We start from the raw sequence: 22,974 nt of genomic DNA, 5'->3' as shown, positions 1-22,974 counted from the left end.
GACGAGAATTGCACGCAATATTCCAACAGTGGCCTAACCAATGTCCTGTACAGCCGCAACATGACCTCCCAACTCCTGCGCTCAATAGTCTGACCAATAAAAGAAAGCATACCAAACGCCTTCTTCACTATCCTATCTACCTGCGACTCCACTTTCAAGGAGCTATGAACCTGCACTCCAAGGTCTCTTTGTTCAGCAACACTCTCTAGGAGCTTACCATTAAGTGTATAAGTCCTGTGAAGATTTGCTTTCCCAAAATGCAGCACCTCGCAGTTATCTGAATTAAACTCCATCTGCCACTTCTCAGCCCATTGGCCCATCTGATCAAGATCCTGTTATAATCTGAGATAATCTTCTTTGCTGTCCACTACACCTCCAGTTTTGATGTCATCTGCAAACTTAGTAACTGTACCTCTTATGCTCGCATCCAAATCATTTACGTAAATAACAAAAAGTATGGACCCCGCAGCAATTCTTGTGGCACTCCACTGATCACAGGCCTACAATGTGAAAAACGACCCTCCACCATTACCCTCTGTCTTCTACCTTTGAGCCAGTTCTGTATCCAAATGGCTAGTTCTCCCTTTATTCCGTGATATCTAACCTTGCTCACCAGTCTCCCATGGGGAACCTTGTCGAACGTCATACTGAAGTCCAAATAGATCACATCTACCACCCTGCCCTCATCAATCCTCTTTGTTACTTCTTCAAAAAACTCAATCAAGTTTGTGAGACATGATTTCCCACGCACAAAACCATGTTGATTATCTCTAATCAGTCATTACCTTTCCAAATGCATGTCCACCCTGTCCCTCCAACAACCTGCCCTCCACCGAGGTCAGGTTCACCGGTCGATAATAGCTGGCTTCTCCTTACCACCCTTCTTAAAGTTGGCACCACGTTAGCCAACTTCCAGTCTTCCGGCACCTCAGCTGTGACTATCGATGATACAAATATCTTAGCAAGAGGCCCAGCAATCTCTTCTCTAGCTTCCTACAGAGTTCTAGGGCACACCTGATCAGGTCCTGGGGATGTATCCACTTTTATGCATTTCAGCACACCCTCCTCTGTAATATGGACCTTTTGCAAGGCGTCACCATCTATTCCCCTACAGTCTATATCTTCCATATCCTTTTCCACAGTAAATACTGATGCAATATATTAATTTAGTATCTCACCCATTTTCTGTGGCTCCACACAAAGGCCGCCTTGCTGATCATTGAGGGGCCCTATTCTCTCCCTAGTTACCCTTTTGTCTTTAATGTATTTGTAAAAACCCTTTGTATTCTCTTTAACTCTATTTGCCAAAGCTATCTCACGTCTTTTTGCCCTCCTGATTTCCCTCTTAAGTATACTTATACTGCCTTTATACTCTTCTAAGGATTCACTCGATCTATCCTATCTATATCTTACGTATGCTTCCTTCTTTTTCTTTCTCAAACCCTCAATTTCTTTAATTATCCAACATTCCCTATACCTACCAGCCTTTCCTTTCCTTTCACCCTGACAGGAATATACCTTCTCTGGATTCACGTTATCTCATTTCTGAAGGCTTCCCATTTTCTAGCCGTCCCTCTACCTGCGAACACCTGCCCCCAATCAGCTTTCAAAAGTTCTTGCCTAATACCATCAAAATTTGCTTTTCTCCAATTTAGAACTTCAACTTTTAGATCTGGTCTATCCCATTCCAACGCTATTTTAAATATAATAGAATTATGGTCGCTGGCCCCAAAGTGCTCTCCCACTGACACCTCAGTCACCTGCACTGCCTTATTTCCCAAGAGTAGGTCAAGTTTTGCACCTTCGCTAGTTGGTGCATCCACAGACTGAATCAGAAAATTGTCTTGAACACACTTACCAAATTCCTCTCCATCTAAACCCTTAACACTATGGCAATCCTAGAGTATGTTTGGAAAGTTAAAACCCCCTTCCATAACCACCCTATTATTCTCACAGATAGCTGAGATCTCCTTACAAGTTTGTTTCTCAATTTCCCTCTGACTATTAGGGGGTCTATAATACAAATCCCAATAAGGTGATCATCCCTTTCTTATTTCTCAGTTCCACCCAAATAACTTCCCTGGACATATTTCCAGGAATTTCCTCCCTCAGCACAGCTATAATGCTATCCCTTATCAAAAATGCCACTCCCCTCCTCTCTTGCTTCCCTTTCTATCCTTCCTGTAGCATTTGTATCCAGGAACATTAAGCTGCCAGTCCTGCCCATCCCTGAGCCATGTTTCTGTAATTGCTATGATGTCCCATGTTCATAACCTTGCCCTGAGTTCATCTGCCTTCCCTTTTAGACTCCCCATCACCCAATATATTAGTCCCCTTCCAATTTAGGTGCAAACCGTCCTTCTTGTACAGGTCACTTCTACCTCAAAAGAGATTCCAATGATCCAAAAATGTGAATCCTTTGCCCATACCAGCTCCTCAGCCATGCATTCACTCTACCAAAGGCCATTTCTGCTCCTTCACAATCTACAAACCCAGAAAATAACACCACCTTATTCCTCTACAAAACACTGTCCTAAGTTAAATTTCTAGGTATGGCTTATATTTTAAGTTTAATCAAGACACATATCTCAAAAAACATATAATCAAGAAAGAACCCACTCTACGCACTACTACAGAATTTCTGTAGATTACACTAAAAAACAATACAATCCACTTATCTGCTTCTGTGCTGTGAATTTCACCCAAACAGTTCCTCCAAGATCAGTTGTGAATTTCACTGTTTGCTAATTTTCCCAGATGCATTCCGATGTCCAGCTATACATGAATTCAAACAGCAAAGTCAGTAACGTGCCGGTTCACTGCTGTTGTCAGTTTCTTTCTATCTCTCCTGCACTGACCTCACCATGTGCTGCCTTTGTCTGTTCTTCTCCCTTTTTCCCCCAGAGTTCCAAAACAATGCAACAGCATATAAAACAATAATTGCTGCTCCTGGAATTCACGGACATTCCCTCCAGCATCTAAAATACCTCAAAAATGTTGGCTGTTACAGCCAAAAAAATGTTCCCATCCTCCATCTTGGATTACCCAGAATATATAAATAATTTGGATTTAATGTGAGAGGTATAGCTTTCGCAGATGACATGAAAAATGGTGGAATGATAAATAGTGAGGATATATTGCATAAAATCAATTAGCTAGTCAGCTGGATAGAGCAGTGGCAAATGGAATTCAATCCAAAAAAGTGTGAGGTTTTACATTTGGAGATGGTTAACAAGGAATCATGCTGTGAATTGTTGGACATGAATAGTACTTAAGATCAGAGGGACCATGGTGTACATATCCACAGATCTCTGAAGGTAACATTGCATCTAGATAAGGTCATTAAACTACATGGAATTATTGTCCTTATTAGATAAGGCATAGAATGTAGGACCAAGGACTCTATACTAGGGTGGCACGGTGGCTCAGTGGTTAGCACCTCATAGTGCCAGGGACCCAGGTTCGCTCTCCAGCCTTGGGCGACTGTCTGTGTAGAGTTTGCACATTCTCCCTGTGTCTGTGTGGATTTCCTCCCACAATCCAAAGATGAGCAGGTCAGGTGAATTGGCCATGCTAAATTGCCCATAGTGTTAGGTGCATTAGTCAGAGAGAAAAAGGCCTGGGTGGATTAGTCTTCTGAGAGTCAGCGTGGACTTATTGGGTCAAAGGGCCTGTTTCCACACTGTAGGTAATCTAAAAAAATACTGTTTAGGTCATAATTGCAATACTGTGTTCAGTTACCACATTATAAGTGTGTGATTGCATTAAAAAGGGCACAGGTTTTCCCGAATGTTGCCTAGGCTGGTTAATCTGAGCTATATGGAAAAATTGGATAAGCTAAAGTTACTTTCCTTGCAGCACAGAAGGTTGAGAGGGGACAAAAGTGCATAAGGTTGAAAGAAATACAATGGATCGGAAAGCATATCTTTTCCATTAGTAGAGCTATCAATAACCAATGTGCAGAGATTTAAGAGGTATAAATTAAGAGAAGGTGGAATTTTTTTTTCACTGACTGGTCGGATTCTGAAACACATTACCTGAAAAGGCATTTGAGTCATAACATTTAGACACTATTTAGATCTTCACTTGGGGCTGTGTTGCCATAGCCTCTAAAAGTATTGTGCAGAAGCTAAAAAATGGGATTAATGTAGTCAGATCTTTAATAATTAGGATAGGTGCCAGTGTTGGGCTGGGATGGACGAAGTCCAAAGTTACATGACACTAGGTTATAATACAACAAGATTATTTGAAATCACAAGCTTTTGGAGTGCTGCTCCTTCATAGGGGAAGTCAGTTCTCTGAAAGTTTATGGTTTCACATTGGACTATAACTTGGTGTCGTGTGACTTCTGATTTTATAATTAGCATTGCTGCCTCACAGCACCAGGGACCTGAGTTTGATTCCACCCATGGGCAACAGTCTGTGTGAGTTTACAATTCTCACCATGAATGCATTTATTTCCTCCCACAGTCCAAAGATGTGCTGATTTAGGAGGATTAACCATGGGAAATGTAGGATTATAGGGTAGGGAGATGGGATGCTCTTCAAAGGTGTGTATCCGATGGACCAAATGTCCTGTCTCCATACTGTAGATTTTCTATGAACCAACAGTGGCACAATGTGCCAAATTGTCTGTTCAGCACTATTAACGTCTATAGACAGAATCTTATCTAGACACATCACAGCTTGGTATGGCAATTGCTCTGCACAAGATTGCAAATTAGAAAGTTGTGAATGCAGCCCAGTCCAGCTTTCCATCCATTGACTCTGTCTACACTTCTCACTGCCTCGGGAAAGCAATCAACTTAATCAAAGACCCCTCCCATCCTAGTTATACTCTCTCTCATGTGCAAACGTATTCAAAAATAACTTCCTCCCTGTTGTGATCAAAGTTTTGAATCGACCTCTCATATTATTAAAGGTGATCTTTCTCTGCACTTTCTCTGTAGCTGTAACATTGTAGTCTGCATTCTATTCCATTATCCTGATATAATTATGTATGGTATGATTTGTCTGGACAGCCACGCAAAACAATACTTATCACTGTACTCCACTACATGACAATAATAAATCAAACCAAAACTACCCCTCTAGCTCCTGCCTCGGGGTCATCTGACCGACTCTCAAGGTGGCATCACACACCAAACTACACAAAACAGGATGCACCTTAATGTTGGATATATAGATGATAATACATTGTTACTTGTATTTTGTAGTGATTAATACAGTAAAATAGTGAAAGGCTTCAAGTGTCACCACAATCCAGCAGAATTTTAAATAGTTTAAGAATAAAAGGATACAGATGAAGGTACATCTTCAATGCGCAGCTCCTACTCAGGTCCTGAGCTCTGAGCCAGATCATCAACAAAACCTGTGCCTCCACACCGTCGCCTCTGCCAGATCCATTCTTCAGGTGCCGTCTCTTCAATAGGCCACCTCACCTAAACCAATGTCAGGTCCTGCGCTGGATTTAGACTTGCCCAACAACCAGGAGTCCCTGACTCCAGGCCTACACAAACAAGAGCTGCTGTCTCACCAATAACCTGGAGACACGAGCTCCGGGCCTACTGCAACCAGAAGCTACTGCCATCGCCTCACCAATATCAGGGATTTCCAATTCTGAGCCTATCAAAACCAGGAGTCCCCATTCGCAGGCATACCACACCGCTGCCACTTCAGCTACTACGTGGAGCCCCTGCTTCTGGCCTACCACACAACCGCCACCTCAACAATGCCTGGAGTCGCCCCTCTGGGCATATCACTTCAGCTGCCACCTGCAGTCCCTCGTCTGGGCCTATCACAACCAAGAGTCCCTGGCTCTGCTGCAGCCACAATCTCGCTACACCTTGGAGTCCTCACTCTGGGCCTACCACAACAGGGAGAAGCTGGCTCCACTACCAGGCTAGGCTGCCACCAACTCACGAAGAGTACCACACCAGCTACTTTCCTCCACAATGTCTCTGACAGGAAGATGAAGAAGTCAAAGAAAGATAAAAAGGGTAAAGAAAGGAGGGAGGAGCCAGCCTGTCTGGAACAGTGGGCCCAGAAGCCCAAACACTGCCTACTGCGCCAGCGCTACCATCTTGGAAAAACCTGAGATATTTGTCAAGACTACTGCTCTGGTTATTCATCCTCCTTCATTCACAACTGTATGTAACAAAACTACAAAACCTTGATCTGATTCACAGTTTTGGATCCTATCATTTTTCTATTAGTCCTATCCATTTTACATGTCTCCTCTACTGTTTCAACACACATCTAGTTTTGAGTTGTAACCTCACTGGCATTAGCTCTTCCTTATAGATATGACAGTGTTAATCCTGGTAAGTTCTCCTACACGTTACGTTTCGGCCAACATTCATTTAGCTGGAAGCATCATAGAAAAGAATTTGAGTATTCTTATTGTAAAGATATGATATCTTTTATTCAATAATTATCTTAGTAGGTGGCAATATAAATATCAAATCAAAACTATTCCTCTAGCTTCTACCCTGGATCACCTGACCCATTCTCAAAGGGACATCATACACCTAACTCCACATACAACAGGATACACCATCATTAGTGCTGGGTGAATGAATGATGATATATTGTCACTTCAGAAAGCAAGAAGATCATGACCCCTTCTACATCAATGGAATGTAGATTGAGAGGGTTGAGAGCATCAAGTTCCTAGGAGTGACAATAACCAACAGCTTGGCATGGGCTTCCCAAGAAATGTGATGGTCAAGAAGGCACAACAACTCTTCTTCCTCAGGCGGTTTGGGAAATTTGCGATGTACATAAGGACCCTCACCAACTTTTACAGATGCACTACAGGAAGCATACTATCCAGGTGCACAAGAGCAATTGCTTTCCCCAGGACTGTAAGAAACTGCAGAAAGTTATGTGCACACCCCAGACCAACATGAAAGCCAACCTTCCATCCATGGACTCCATTTACATCTCTCATTGTTGCAGAAAGTTTGTCAACATCATTAAAGACCCTTCCTACCCCAGTAATGATCTCCGCAACCTCTTCTGTCAGGTAGAGGATACAGAAGCTTGAACATATGTACCAGCACGTTCAAGAACAGTTTCTTTCCTGCTGTTACTAGACTGATAAATTAACGTTTTAACTTCAAGTACTGTTGATCTTGTTAATGTTGGTTTTGTTTCACGCACATCCTGAGCAGTAAAACTTGTATGCCTCACTCTGTCCAAGTTTTTTTTTGCCTTATGATCTGCTTGTACTGCTCAAAAACAAAGTTTTTCAATGTATTTAGGTATGCAGGACAAAATGGTTTCTCCACTTTGGGTTCATACAACCAAGTCCCTGGCTCTGCTGCCAGGCTCGGCCGCCACCTCTTCACAACGGGTCACAAAGCAGCTACCCCCCCTCTACGGTGTCACCTTCTCTGCCATCATTGACAGGAAGAGAAAGAATTAAGTAAGGGAAGAAGACAGGAGGCAGTTGGTCTGCAGCAGACGGGTACAGGAGCCTATCTTGCCATCTTGGAAAAATGCGATTACTTTTGTCAAGATTATTGGTCTGATTATTTGTCCTCCTCGACTCACCTTGGATGTGACAGAACTGCAAAACTTTGATCTGATTCATAGTTCCGGAAATCAATTATTCCAGTCCATTTTGTATGTCTCCTCTAATGTTTCAACTTACAAGGCAATCCCTACATCCATAGGTCTGGTTACTGCGGTTTCAGTTACCTGCGGTTTACCGCGACCCGAACATATTATGGGGAATGTTCCAGAACCAGGGACCAAGAGGCTGTCAGGAATGTTCCCAATTAAATGAATGGGTTCGCACCTATCCGCAGTTTTGGGCCTCCACAGTATGTCTTGGAAGTATTACCCCGCGGGGCTACTGTACATCTCGTCTTGTATTGTAAGTTCAGTGGGTGAGCTTTTCCTTATAGATGATGCTAATCATGGCAAGTTCTCCTACACTTTTCATTTCACCAACATTCATTGAGCTGGTAGTGTCACAGAAAAGAATGAAGAATATTCTTACAATGAAAATAGGACGTCTTTTGTCAAATAGTTATTAATTAAATGTAAATTCCCCAGGTGCTGTGGTGTGATTCTAACACCCCGGAGACTGGGTCAGAGCTTTTGAATTAATAGCACAATGCTATCATCCCCACAAAAACTTATTCCATGATGAAGTAACACAGCCAAACAAGATGATAAATTTCTGGGTTGTGACAGAAGTCAGGAAGAATTTTATGTCCAGCTTCTGTTCCAAATGGCTGAAGAGTATGAAAAGTTCTGAACTGTCTTTATTTGGAGAACAAAATAAAAATTCTTCCAGAATTCATATCAAGTAGACTGAAAAACCTTGGTGAACTGAAATTTCAGAAGATCTGCGCAAGGCAATTATATTTTTCACATTGAACCTTTGTTTTTGCATCTCAGCCTTGGCTTAATGCTAACAAAATTGTCTGAATTAATGACTTATTCAAAATCTAACACATGCAAGCCAAAATGGCCACTGGTGGTCTTCAGGTTGTACTGTATGTGAGTTGTATTAATGACACATACATAGACCAGCACATTCTTACTTGAAGAAATTTCTTTACATCATAATATCAAAATATTATGGGAAAGAATGGCCATTCAGCTGAATGCATTTAGCCTATCCTTGCAAACAACTCAGTTTTCTTACCAAATTCTACATCTAATATCCAACTTGTTTTCCAATCATTTCCTCGGATGATAGTGATGTTTTAATATTATCACTGCACTAGTAATTGAGGGATCCAGACTAATGCCTTGAGGGCATGAGTTCAAATCCCAAGGCAGCTGGTGCAATTTAAATTCATATAAATAAAAAAATTGAATTGGAATTTTTTTTACTATCAATTGTTGTGAATCAGTTGGGTTTTCACTATCATCCTATAAGGAAGGAAATCTGCTGCTCTGACTCAGATTTGACTACATTTGACTCCAGATCTATACCATGGTTAAGTTTTCATGTTCTCTGAAATGACCTAGCAGGACATCCTCTTCAAAGACATTTAGGGTCAGGAATAAATGCTGGCCTTCCCAGTGATGTCAAAAAATTATCCAGTACCTCCTTTGAAAATTAATACTCTGACTTCTGAATAAGTCATGCCAAACTCCAAAGATTAACTGTTCTTCTCTCTGTACAGATGGTGGCAGATCTCCTGAATATTTCCAGCATTCTGTCTACTTCTTTCAGATTTCCAGCAAGTGCAGTATTTCAAACTTATTTGAACTTAATGCTAGGTCATGCCTCTTTATATATTGCAGTTAATCTAAGTGCCTGATTCATTGGCTGTAATTTTAATGAATGAATTATTTGTCTGATTGAATAGAACTGAGTTTGCAGAGTTAGAGGGCAGTGGGAGGTTACAGCAGTTCTTTGCTAGTCAAAATTGTCCTTTTTGTTGAAATTTTATGCAAACTTTAAGATGTGCCAGTTGCTTAAATCATTGTTCTCTTTTCTTTTTAGGTAGTTTTGGACAATGCACCCGTACTGCTGCTTCATACCTTCTTTCTATTTATCTCACTTTCAAAATCAACTGCAAACATATGGTTTCCAAAAAGTCTCCCATGTGACGTGATGAAAGATGGCCCTGCAGTGGTTGTGGACTGCAGTGAACGTGAACTTAGGCATGTGCCAATTGGCTTTCCCTCTAATGCCACCAACATCAGCCTGACTATTAATCACATCCTTGAAGTTCATAGCACGTCTTTTTCTGGATTAAATGACCTCACTGAGATTGATTTGAGGTGTAACTGTGTGCCTGTCAGAATGGGTCCCAAAGACAAAGAGTGCACTAATGCCTTGAGGATTCACAAAGGGGCCTTCTCCTCCTTGCCAGCCTTGAGATCACTCTATTTGGATGGGAATCAGCTAAACGAGCTGCCTCAAGGCTTGCCCCATACTCTGACAATGCTGAGTCTAGAAGCCAACAGCATCTTTGTCCTGACCAAAGCAAATCTTTCAGGGATGTCAAATCTGGAGGCCATCTACCTAGGTCAGAACTGCTACTATCGCAACCCCTGCAACACTTCGTACCAGATTGAACAGGATGCGTTCTATGACCTAAGCAACCTCACCATCCTGTCACTCAAAGACAACAATTTGACCCATGTTCCTGGGAAACTGCCACGCAGTTTAAAGCAACTTCTTCTGTATAATAATGTGATCAAGGAAATCAATGATAAGGACTTTGCTGAGCTGCCTGAGCTCGAGACCCTAGACCTGAGTGGGAACTGCCCCCGCTGTTACAATGCTCCATTCCCTTGCCAGCCATGCCAGTCTCCAAGTTACATCCAAATACATGCTAATGCTTTCCAAACACTAAATAAATTAAAAACTCTGCGTCTGCAAAGCAATTCTCTATCAACAGTGCTCAGTTCTTGGTTCAAGAACACTTCCAACCTGCGACTACTGGACTTGTCTGAGAATTTTCTACTGAAAGAAATCGCCAATGCCGCGTTTCTGAAATATCTGACCAAACTTGAGGCTATAGACCTGTCCTTTAACTTCGAGCTAAAGCTGTACGCCAAGTATCTGAATCTGTCCGAGAATTTTTCCAACCTGCAGTCTCTCCAAAGTTTACGCATCAGGGGCTACGTTTTCAAAAACCTGAAGGAAGAACATCTGAAGCCGCTGTGGGATCTCAGGAACCTCAAGTTCCTGGACCTGGGCACAAACTTCATCAAAGTGGCCAATCTGCAGATCTTCAAGAAATTCCACAGTCTGAAAGTACTCGACCTGTCAGAGAACAAAATCTCGCCTTCCTCTGGCAACTCAGCAGGTGCCCAGTGCGGCTCCAACGAGGCGAGCCAAGCACCCAATGCCTTTTATGGCTGGTCCGATCAGATGCATTACTTTCGCTATGATGGCTATGGCCGGAGCTGCAAGTCCAAGGCGGAGAAGGAGGCCAGCTACCCATTCGTGCCGTCTTGCCCAACTGAGTGCGGCCGCCTCGGCTCCTTCTTGGACCTGAGCAGGAACAACATCTTCTTTGTGGGGCCCGCACTCTTCGAAGGCCTCTCCTCGCTGCGGTGCCTGAACCTGTCCGGCAACGCCCTCAGCCAGACCCCCAATGGCAGCGAGTTCCAGCACCTGCCAGACCTCCGCTACCTCGACCTGTCCAACAACCGCATCGACCTGCTGTACGAGACCGCCTTCCAGGAGCTCAGGAAGCTGCAGGTGCTCGACCTCAGCCACAACAGCCACTACTTCGAGATGGAGGGCCTGACCCATCGCCTGAGCTTCATCCAGAACCTGACGGCGCTCTCCAAGCTCTTCCTGAACGGGAACGCCATCCACTCGTCGGCCGACACGGTGCTGAAGAGCCGCTCGCTCCAGGTGCTCGAGTTCCGTGGCAACCGCCTGGACTACATGTGGAGGGATGGCACCGACCACTACCTGCAACTCTTCAGGGGCCTCGTCAACCTGACCCGCCTCGATCTGTCGTCCAACCTCCTGACCTTCGTACCACAGTCCGTCTTCGAGAGCCTGCCGCCGCGGCTGGAGGAGCTGGTGCTGGCCTCCAACCAGCTGCGCTCCTTCAAGTGGCACAGCCTGCGGCACCTCGACTCACTGCGCCTGCTCGACCTGGGCGGCAACCAGCTGACCTCCCTGCCCCGCTCGCTGGCCGACTGCGCGGCCGGCCTCCGCCGCCTGGTGCTGGCCGGCAACCGCATCGCCCGCCTGGGGCGCTACTTCCTGCGGGGCGCCGCCTCGCTCGGGGAGCTCGATCTCAGCCACAACCGCCTGCGGCAGATTGAGGCGTCGAGCCTGCCGCCGCCGCGCGCGCCGCGCCGGCCGTTGGAAGAGGCGGGAAGCGGCTCGTGGGCGGGGCTGCGCGTGCTGCGGCTCCACGGCAACCCGTTTGCGTGCAGCTGCGACGCCACCTCCTGGCTCGCCTGGTGGCTCAACCGCACCGAGGTGCACGTGCCCCGCCTGGTCACCGGCGTCACCTGCGCGTCGCCACGCGCGCGCCGCGGCCTCAGCGTGCTGAGCCTGGACCGGCGCGCATGCGAGCTGGACTCGCTGGGCGCCGGGCTGCACGCCACCACCGCCGGCCTCACCCTCTCACTGCTCCTGGTGTCGCTGGCCGCCCGCCACCTCTCCTGGGACGTACGCTACGCCTACCACGTGTGCGCCGCCAAGCTGCGGGGCTACAGGCGCCTGCCGTCGTCGCCGGCCTCGAGCGCCGCCTACGCGGCCTTCGTCGCCTATGACACCCGCGACACGCTGGTCACCGACTGGGTCCTGAAGGAGCTGATCACCCACTTGGAGGAGACGGGCGACAGGCGTTTGGGCCTGTGTCTGGAGGACAGGGACTGGGTGCCGGGCCGCCTGGTCTTGGAGAACCTCTCGCACAGCATCCACCGCAGCAGGAAGACCATCTTCGTCCTCACCCGGCCTTACATCGCCACCGGGCAGTTCCGCACCGCCTTCCACATGGCCCACCAGCGGCTGCTGGACGAGAAGCTGGATGTGATCGTGCTGGTCTTGCTGGACAAGGTCTGGCAGCGCTCCCGCTACCTGCGGCTGAAGAAGAGGCTGAGCCGCCACTCGGTGCTCGAGTGGCCCCGCAACCCCCGCGCCCAGCCCCTCTTCTGGCAGCGCCTGAGGAGCACCCTGACCACTGACAGCCACGTACAGCATGGCAAACTCTTCAACGAAATTGTCTAGCCTGCCTGTAGCCAGGGCGAGCATGTGTGTGCGTGTGCCTGTCTGTGTGCCTGTGTCAGTGTATGTGTGTGTCTATCTGTGTGCCTGTTTGTGCATGTGTCTGCGCATGTGTGTTTATGTGTGTGTCTGTGTCGCTGTGTGTGCCTGTCTGTCTGTCTGTCTGTGTGCCTGTCTGTCTGTGTGCCTGTCTGCGCGTGTGTCTGTGTGCCTGTTTGTGCGTGTGTCTGCGCATGTGTGTTTATGTGTGTGTCTGTGTCGCTGTGTGTGTCTGTGTGCGTGTGTGTCTAACTGTCTGTGTGCGTGTGTGCCTGACTATCTGTCTGTGTGTGTGTCTCTGTGCGCGCCACATGAACCACCATCTGCTGCAGACCTCCAGTTTCCAAAATTACACCCGATAAACTCTCATTCTATTTAAAATGGCTATCGAACCCACACTGTAAATGCATGGGAGGTTATATTTCACCATCAACACACCTGGTTACGAACTAGCTTGTACTCAAACAGCACAGAAAGACACCCCTCAGCCCTTTTTATTGGCTCCAGTCATCAAACGTGCATCTGTTCTTATCTAATTTTTCAATATTTGTTGCTAGTCTAGTATGCTGTGGCGTTTCAAGAGCTTACCTAAGTAGTTCTAAAAGGTTTCCTGCCTCTATCACCCCTTTGGTCAATGAGTTACAGATACTCTCAACTCTATGGATGAAAATATATTTCCTTAAATCCCCTCTCAGCTTCCTGCTTCATATTATAAAACTGTGCCCCGGTTATTGACTGCTCTATCATATTCAGTTATGGCTCAAATAACCCTTTACATAGATCCATCATAATTTCCTTGCTCTTATATTCAATGTCTTGACTGAAAAGACTTTCTTAACCACCTGATTTACCTGTTCTGTTCTTTTTAAAGATTCATGGTCGTGTGTACCAAGGTTCATCTGTACTATCTAGGGTCCTACCATTCAATGTGTACTATCTCGCCTGGTTATTTTTCTCAAAATTTATCACTTCATACTGTTCCGGACTAAATTCCATTTGGCCACTGTTCAGCCCATCTATATCTTCCTGTAGTCTAAGGCTTTCCTCCTTGCTAATACAATGCTACCAATTTTCGCGTTATCTGCTATCACACTGATCAGACCTACTTTCATGTCTAGATCATTTAAAGTAAACAACAAACTTTGTGATACAGCACTAGACACAGGCTTCCAGTTTTAAAAAAGCACCTTTCATTTGTCACCCTCTGATTTCTCTCACTATGCCAGTTATGCAACCAAATTGCCCTGGACCTTATAGGTTATTAAGATCTTGTGTGACAGACTGGTTAAGAATCTGTCAAAAGCCTTTCGGAAACCAATGCATACAACATCAACTATATTACCCTCATATACATCTACACCCCCTATACATCTTCGCAAAATGTAGTCAAATTTGTTAGATATTATCTCTCCCTTGCAAGCCATGTTGACTATCCTTGATTAACCCTTGCCTCTCCATGTGGAGATTTATTCTGTCCCTCAGAAATTTTTTCAACTGCTTCCTTACCACACTTGTTAGACTCATTAGCCCATAATTCCCTATAACCTTTTTTGAATAATGGTACCACATTAGCTATCCTCTGGCACCTCACTTGTGGTCAGAGAGGAATTGAAGGTTAATGTCAAAACCCCTGAAATCACCTACAATAATAGAAATTGCTGGAGAAACACAAAGGTCAGACAGCATCAATGGAAAGAAAGCAGAGTTAATGTTTTGAGTCCAGTGACCCTTCTTCAGAAATGATAGTAGCGAGGAAAAGGTGGTATTTATGCGGAAGAAAAGGAGTTGGGGGGAAAGGATGAGTCAAGATGGAACTGGAGAGAAAGAACAACAATTAGGCAAATAGATAGATGATGTATGGAGAAAGAAAAGCTGCTAATGGGGACCACAAGTAGATGAAAATGGATTGTACTTGATACAGAGTCCTGAAGGCTACAGGATCCCCAAACGGAAAATGAGGTGCTGTTCTTCCAGCTTGCACTGAGCCACGCTGGAGCACTGCAGTATGGCCGAGACAGAAATGTTGGCCAAGGAACACAGTGGTGAGTTGAAGGGGCACACAACTGTAAGCTTGGGATGACTTTTGTGGACAGAACATAGATGTTCCATAAAGTGGTCCCTCAGTCTGTTTCGTCCCCATTATGTAGAGGACACTACACTGAGCAGTAAATACAGTGGATGACATTGAATAAAGTGCAGTTAATTCCTTGTTTCACCTGGAAGATGTGTCTGGAGCCTTGGATAGAGAGGAGGGAGAACTTAAGAGGGAAGATGTTGACCATACTACGATTTCACGAAAATGTGCCACGGAATGTAGAGAAGTGTTGGAAGTGAGGGAGGAGTGGACCAGGGTGTCCTGGAGAAAATGGTCTCTGTGAAATGCTGACAAGGAAGGGGAATATGTATTTGGTGGTGAAATTCTGTGGGAGGTGACAGAAGTGATAGGCTGGAAAGTAACCCTGAAATTCTACAGTCATACAGCATAGAAACCGACACTTCAATCCATACTGATCATAATCCCAAACTAAACTAGTCCCAACTGCCAGCGCTTGGCCCATATCTCTCCAAACATTTGTTATTTGTATATTAATCTATTAAAAGTTGTAACTGTACCTGCATCTACTACGTTCTTGGAAGTTCATTCTATACACGAACCACACACTGTGTAAAAGAAAAATGCCCCTCATGTCATTTTTAAATCTTTCTCAATGCAACTGAAAAATATGCCCCCTAGTTTTGAAATCCCCACCCTAAGGAAAAGACATCTGCTATTCACCTTATTTATCCCCCTCATGATTTTATAAAACTGTATAAGGTTACTTCCCAGCCTCCTCTGTTCCAGTGAAACCAGTACCAGCCTATTCAGCCTCTCATTATAAATTGAACCCTCCATTCCTGGAAACATGCTGGTAAACCTCTTCTGAACCCTCTCCAGCTTAATAATATCATTCCTATAATAGGATGACCAGAACTGGACACAATACACCAGAAGAAACCTTATCAATATCCTGTACAACCTCAGCGTGACGTCTCAACTCCTTAAAGATCTGAACAATGAAAACAAACGTGCTAAATCTTTTCTAAACCCACCCTATCTACATGGGATGCAAACTTCCAAGAATTATGTGCGCGAACCCTTAGGTGTCTTTGTTCTACAACACTATCCAAGGCCTACTTTATTGTGTAAGTCCTGCCCTTGTTTGATTTACAAAAATGCAATATCTTGCATTTATCCAAATTAAACTCCATCTGCCACTCCTCAGCCCATTGACCTATTTGATCAAGATCTCTTTGTAATCTTAGATAACATTCACTGTCCATTATACCTACCAATTTTGGTATCATCTGAAACCTATCAACCGTGCCTTCTATCTTTTCATCTAAATCATTTTATATAAATGATAAACAAAAATGGAGCCAGTATCGATCACTGTGGAACACTGCTGGTAATAGGCCCGCAGTCTGAAAAACCCTCGTCCATCACTCTGTATCCTGTCATCAAGCCATTTTGTATCCAACTGGCAAACTCACCCTGAATCCCATATTGACCGGTTTATCGTGTGGAACCTTGTCAAAGGCTTTATTAAAATCCAAGTAAACAATGACTCCCACTCTGGCCTCATCAATTATCTTGGTTACTTCCTCAAAAAACTCAATCAAGTTTGTGAGACACCATTTCCCTTGCACAAAACCATGCTGACTATCCTAATCATTCCTGTCTTTCCAAATGCATATAAATACTATCTTTCAGAATCAGCTCCAGCAAATTACCCACCACCAAAGTCAGACTCACTTGCATTTCTTCTTAAACAAAGATACAACATTAACCACTCTGCAGTCATCCAGCCCCTCATCTACAAATACTTCTGCAGGGGCCTTCAAAATTTTCTCCGAGCTTCCCACAACATCCTGGAATACAGTAGATCAGATCCTGAAGATTTATCCGCCTTTATATTTTCTAAGACTTCCAGCATGTCCTTTTCTGCATTGTGAACTGTTTTCAAAATATCAATATTTATTTCCCTGAGTTTGGTAGCCTCCATTTCTTTTTCTGCGTAAAAACTGATACAAAATATTCATTTACTATTTTTCCCATCTCCTGAGGTTCAACAAAAAGATGTCCTGTTTGATCTTTAAGGGGCCCTACTGTCTATCTAGTTGATCTCTTGTCCTTAATGTACTTGTAGAATCTCTTTGAATTATCTCTTACCTTATTTGCCAAGCCTATCTCATATCTTTTCTTTGTCTTCCTGATCTCCGTCATCAGAATGTCTTTACATTCTTTACATTATTTGAGAGATTCATTTGAGATGCCTATATCTAATGTCTGATTCTTTTTTTATTCTTGACTAGAACCTCAACATCTTCATTCATCCATTGTTTTCTAATCCTACCAGCCTTCCCTTTTACTCTAACAGGAATATATTGACTCTGAACTCTCATTATCACACTTTTGAAAGCTTTCCACTTATCAGGTGTCCCTTTACCTGCGATCTCAACTCCAATCAACTTTTGAATGTTCTTGTTACATACCACTAAAATGTTCATTACTCCGATTAAAAGCTTTTTTTTAATGGAAGGCTTATTCTGTTCCATAACTATTTTAACAAACAATAGAAATATAATCGCTAGACACAAAGTGTCCCTCCACTATCAGCTCAGTGACTTACCCTGTTGTATTACCTAAGAGATCAAGTTTTTCTCCTTCCCTAGTAGGAACATTTACATATTGATAAAGAACATTTTCTTGCACACATTTGACTAATTCTTCACCATCCAAATCTTGAACACTATTGTGGTCCCAGTCAATGCTTGGAAAATTAAAATCGGCTACTATTACAAACATATTATTCTTACATATATCAGTTCCTCAATTTCTGTCTGATTATGGTGGGGTCTGTGTGTGTGGTGGGGTGGGGGGGTGCGGGAGTGTTCTACGGTACATTTCCATAAAGGTGAGCATTCCTTTTTTATTTCAACGTGTATATTTTCACTGGATGATTTTTTCTTTAATCAAAAACACGACTCCCCTTTCCTTTTCCCATTATCTTTCTATCGCTCCTGTAGCATCTGAAACCCGGAACATTGTGATACTAGTCCTGTCCATCCCTCAGCTAAATTTATGTAATAGCTCTGACATTCCAATCCCATGTTCCCAAACACGCCCTGAGTTCATCAGCCTTACATGTAAGACCCCTTGCATTGAAATAAATATTGTTTAATTCTGCAGAGTTGCTTCATTCTCTGACTTGCTTTTGTCTGTCTTTCCTAATTGTTCTATTCAGATTCAAAACCATTCTCATCAATTTTCTACTTACTCTGCTACTTAAGACCCCTCCTCCTCTCTCTAATAGTTTACATTCTCCCTTAATACAATTTTCCCAGTAGATTATTGGTCCCTTTCCAGTACAGGTGAAACCTATCCTTCTTGAGCAGATTTCTTTTGTCCCAGAAGAGACCGCAATGATCAAAGAACCTGAACATTACACTACTTTTTCATCCATTGATTTATCTCTTTTTTATTCTTTCCCTCATTTGAGCTTGGCAATGGGAGTAAACTGGAGATTACCACTTCAGAGTTCTGATTTTTAATCTTCTACTTAACCACTTATATTCACTCTGTAAAGCCTTAATCTTTTTCCCTAACTATGTCATTCCTAACAATTTGTACAATAACTTTCAGTTTCTAACTTTTCCCTTTAACAATATGCTTCTCCCTTGCCTCCCACAGCAACTTGAGGATTTTCAGGCCTGCTAATACCTCCTCAATAATAATTTGTTTAAATTTACCACCTCCCTGTTCTCTATTCCTATATCACCCTTCCCTTTGTTAGAAATTTAACAATATAAACCTCAAGACCATTTAGCACAAAAAGATGTAAAGCTCGTGGTTTATTTTTCTACTGATATTTGTGCCCTGTTTGTATGCACCTTGAAATTTCAATTACAGGAACTGTGACTACCCAGTAACTGAAATTCTTCATAGTTGCTTCAAATCCCTTGTACAACCAAATCATTAAATGTATATTGCACAAATATTTGTGCCATCTAATTAAATAAAGTTTTTGTATTGATGAAAAGTTATATTGTGTGATAAAATACTAATCTATTTTGTGTCATGAATAGCCCCAGTAATCATGACTCACTAATAACCAAATAACTCACTGTTACTCCATTATTATAAGTGATTGAAGGAGCTGCGGATCAAAAAACATACTGTTAATATATATCAAATGCTTTGAATTGCATGTATCTCTACATATAGAGATAGACTAAAGGTATCTCACTTTAGATCACTTGTGGACCAAAGGTTTTGTTTAGAGGCTAGAATTCTGCAGTGAGTAACACATTGCTAACTCCAAAGTTTCTCCACTCTGATCAAGATCTAAGTCAGGAATATGATGGAATATGCCTCACTTGTCTGAATAAGAACAGCTCCAACAATACTCCAGAAGTTTGATACCATCTATGATAAAGAGCCCACTTGATTGGCACCATATTTCTAAACATTCACAGCTTTCATGGTTGATGCACAGTACAGTGTGTACAATTTACAAGCTGCGCTGCAGAAATCCGCTAAGAACCACAGCATGTCACAGTAATGAACTAAAGGAGAGTTCAAAGAACAATAATGGAGAAAAGCCAAGTCAAAACAAACTAGATGGATCTCTTGTAACTACAAAGATAATAATGGGCTGATAACACTCTGTTAACAACAAATTGTCCTGACCCAAGCTGCAGACACATTTTATATGTTTCCTTTTGAAAAATGTACTGGGGATGGATTAAAAAGCACAAGGGCAACAGGTGCACAGGAACACCAGCACTTTCAATTCATCTCCACCTCCAAAGCCACTCCTATCCCGACTTAGAAATATATTGTAATTTCTTCACTATCACAGGGTCAAGATCCTGGAACTCCCTCCCTAACTACATTGTGAGTGTTCACACACATTAAATGGACTGCCACAGTTCAAAAAGGATCTTCATTACCAGCTTCTCAAAGATAACTAGGATGCACAATGAATAGCCCATCAAGGAAGCCCACCACTCCTGAATGAATAAAATAAAACTGCACATATTGTTTTCCGGTGTAGAGATGTATTAATGCAAATGTTACATTTGTGTACTGTATTTCTTAATTAAGTCTTTCTGTGGCAATTTATCTTTCAGCTGATTCCTTAATGAAATGGGTAGCTAATTCCATTCCAGCTAATGTTTCAATTTAATTGAACTGGAGATTTTTATGGCCAGTTTCAACACATCATTAGTGGAATAATTTGAATTGCAGTCAGTTCTGCTATAACGTGGTATTATCGTTCTCGTGCAATTTTATGTATAAGAAAATTGTGCAATAGCAGCACTATTTAACCTAATGGGGCTGGAACCCCGTCATAACCAATACACGCTTTAGAAGTTCACACTTTACAAACAGTGTCCCCAGTCCATCAGTCATGTTATTAGTGAATTCACATGAATGAAACATGTTGATGAATTCACATTAATGAACGACCTGTATTTCTAAGCCCAAGGCTCAGGATCCAGAACCGGATTTTGAGGATTGTTTTGTGGTAAATTCATAATTGCTTCCAGTGTACGTGTCAAACACAAGACAGACTCTACAGGGATTGCCTACAATCAAAAACTGACAAAGGAATTGCATCATCACAGCTAAATTATTACTTTTGAAGAGTTATTGTTTTATAAGAAAACATAGCATACCTGTTATGCAATGGCCATTTTCCACAAACATTAATAGGATAACCAGTTGATCTAGACTGGTGATCTTAATTGAGGGATCAACTTAACTAGAGAAATTAACCGTGAAGAACACTATAATCTCAAAACATTTCATTTTTGCTCCAAACAAACTTCCAGCCCCAGCCACGTTCATCGTAACTTTGTCTTCCTTTCTCCTTCATAAGTTCCCTGCTACGAACTAGTGAGGGCAGGAATAGGAGGGTAGAGCAGATGAATGCATGGCTGAGAAGCTGGTGTATAGGAGGAGGAATCACATTTTTGGTTCATTGGAATCTATTTTGGGGTAGAAGTGACCTGTACAAGAACGACAGATTCCACCTAAATTGGAAGGGACTAATATACTAGCAGGGAAATTTGCTAGAACTGCTTGGGAGGATTTAAACTAGTAAGGTGGGTGGGGTGGGGAGGTGGGGTGGGGGGGGGGGGCGGGGGGGAGAGGTGGGCGTTGGTGGGGACCCAGGGAGATAGTGAGGAAAGAGATTGATCTGAGATGGGTACAGCTGGGAACAGAAGTAAGTCAAACAGTCAGGGCAGGCAAGGACAACATAGGACTAATAAATTAAACTGCATTTATTTCAATGCAAGGAGCCTAACAGGGAAGGCAGATGAACTCAGGGCATGGTTAGGAACATGGGACTGGGATATCATAGCAATTACGGAAACATGGCTCAGGGATGGGGCAGGACTGGCAGCTTAACATTCCAGGATACAAATGCTACAGGAAGGATAGAAAGAAAGGCAAGAGAGGAGGGGAAAATGTTTTTTTGATAAGGGATAGCATTATAGCTGTGCTGAGAGAAGATATTCCTGGAAATACATCCAGGGAAGTTATTTGGGTGGAACTGAGAAATAAGAAAGGGATGATCACCTTATTGGGATTGTATTATAGATCCTTCCAATAGTCAGAGGGAAATTGAGAAACAAACTTGTCAGGAGATCTCAGCTATCTGTAAGAATAATAGGATAATTATGGTAGGGGATTTTAACTTTCCAGACATCGACTGGGACTGCCATAGTATTAAAGTTTAGGTGGAGAGGAATTTCTTAAGTGTGTACAAGGCAATTTTCTGATTCAGCATGTGGATGTAGCTACTAGAGAAGGTGCAAAACTTGACCTACTCTTAGGAAATAAGGCAGGGCAGATGACTGAGGTGTCAGTAGGGGAGCATTTTGGGGCCAGCGACCATAATTCTATTTGTTTTAAAATAGTGATGCAAAAAGATAGACCAGATCTAAAAGTTGAATTCTAAATTGGAGAAAGGCCAATTTTGACGGTATTAGGTAAGAACTTTCGAAAGCTGATTGGAGGCAGATGTTCGCAGGTAAAGGAACGGCTGGAAAATGGGAAGCCGTCAGAAATGAGATAACAAGAATCCAGAGAAAGTATATTCCTGTCAGGATGAAAGGAAAGGTAGATATAGGGAATGCTGGATGACTAAAGAAATTGAGGGTTTGGTAAGAAATACAAGGAAGCATATGTCAGATATAGACAGGATAGATCAAGTGAATCCATAGAAGAGTATAAAGGAAGTAGGAGTATACTTAAGAGGGAGAACAGAAGAGCAAAACGGGGACATGTGATAGCTTTGGCAAATAGAATTAAGAAGAATCCAAAGGGTTTTTACAAATAAATTAAGGACAAAAGGGTAACTAGGGAGAGAATAGGGCCCCTCAAAGATCAGCAAGGTGGCCTTTGTGTGAAGTCACAGAAAATGGGGAGATATTAAATGAATATTTTGCATCAGTATTTACTGTGGAAAAGAATATGGAAGATACAGACCGTAGGGAAATAGATGGTGACATCTTGCAAAATGTCCAGATTGCAGAGGAGGGAGTGGTGGATGTCTTGAAATGGTTAAAGATGGATAAATCCTCAGGACCTGATCAGGTGTAGCCGAGAACTCTGTGGGAAGCTAGAGGAGTGATTGCTAGGCATCTTGCTGAGATATTTGTATCATCGATAGTCACAGGTGAGGTGCCAGAAGACTGGAGGTTGGCAAATGTGGTGCCACTGTTTAAGAAGGTCGGTAAAGACAAACCAGGGAACTATAGACCAGTGAGCCTGTCCTCAGTGGTGGGCAAGTCATTGGAGGGAATCCTGAGGGACAGGATGTACATGTATTTGGAAGGGCAAGGACTGATTCGGGATAGTCAACATGGCTTTGTGTGTGTGAAATCATGTCTCACAAACTTGATTGAGTTTTTTGAAGAAGTAACAAAGAAGATCGATGAGGGCAGAGAAGTAGATGTGATCTATGTGGACTTCAGTAAGGCGTTCGACAAGGTTCCCCATGGGAGACTGATTAGGAAGGTTAGATCTCATGGAATACAGGGAGATCTAGCCATTTGGATACAGAACTGGCTCAAAGGTAGAAGACAGAGGGTGGTGGTGGAGGGCTGTTTTTCAGACTGGAGACCTGTGACCAATGGAGTGCCACAAGGATCGGTGCTGGGTCCTCTACTTTTTGTCATTTATATAAATGATTTGGATATGAGCA

The 22,974-nt window shown here is 43.1% G+C and overlaps 1 protein-coding gene across 1 annotated transcript; it reads left to right on the top strand.

Moving 5' to 3' along the window:
- Positions 1 to 1,394: 1,394 nt before the first annotated feature.
- On the top strand, positions 1,395 to 12,679 carry tlr7 (toll-like receptor 7; the record flags this gene model as incomplete). The annotated part of the gene is made up of 3 exons (XM_060833266.1): positions 1,395 to 1,413; positions 7,126 to 7,148; positions 9,473 to 12,679. Coding segments are annotated over 3 exons (3,249 nt in total), but the record flags the coding sequence as incomplete, so codon positions are not given.
- Between the last annotated feature and the right edge of the window lie 10,295 nt (positions 12,680 to 22,974).

Source organism: Hemiscyllium ocellatum, chromosome 12 (assembly GCF_020745735.1).
Source record: "Hemiscyllium ocellatum isolate sHemOce1 chromosome 12, sHemOce1.pat.X.cur, whole genome shotgun sequence".
NCBI lineage: Eukaryota > Metazoa > Chordata > Chondrichthyes > Orectolobiformes > Hemiscylliidae > Hemiscyllium > Hemiscyllium ocellatum.
This window is presented reverse-complemented; position numbering and strand designations above follow the sequence as displayed.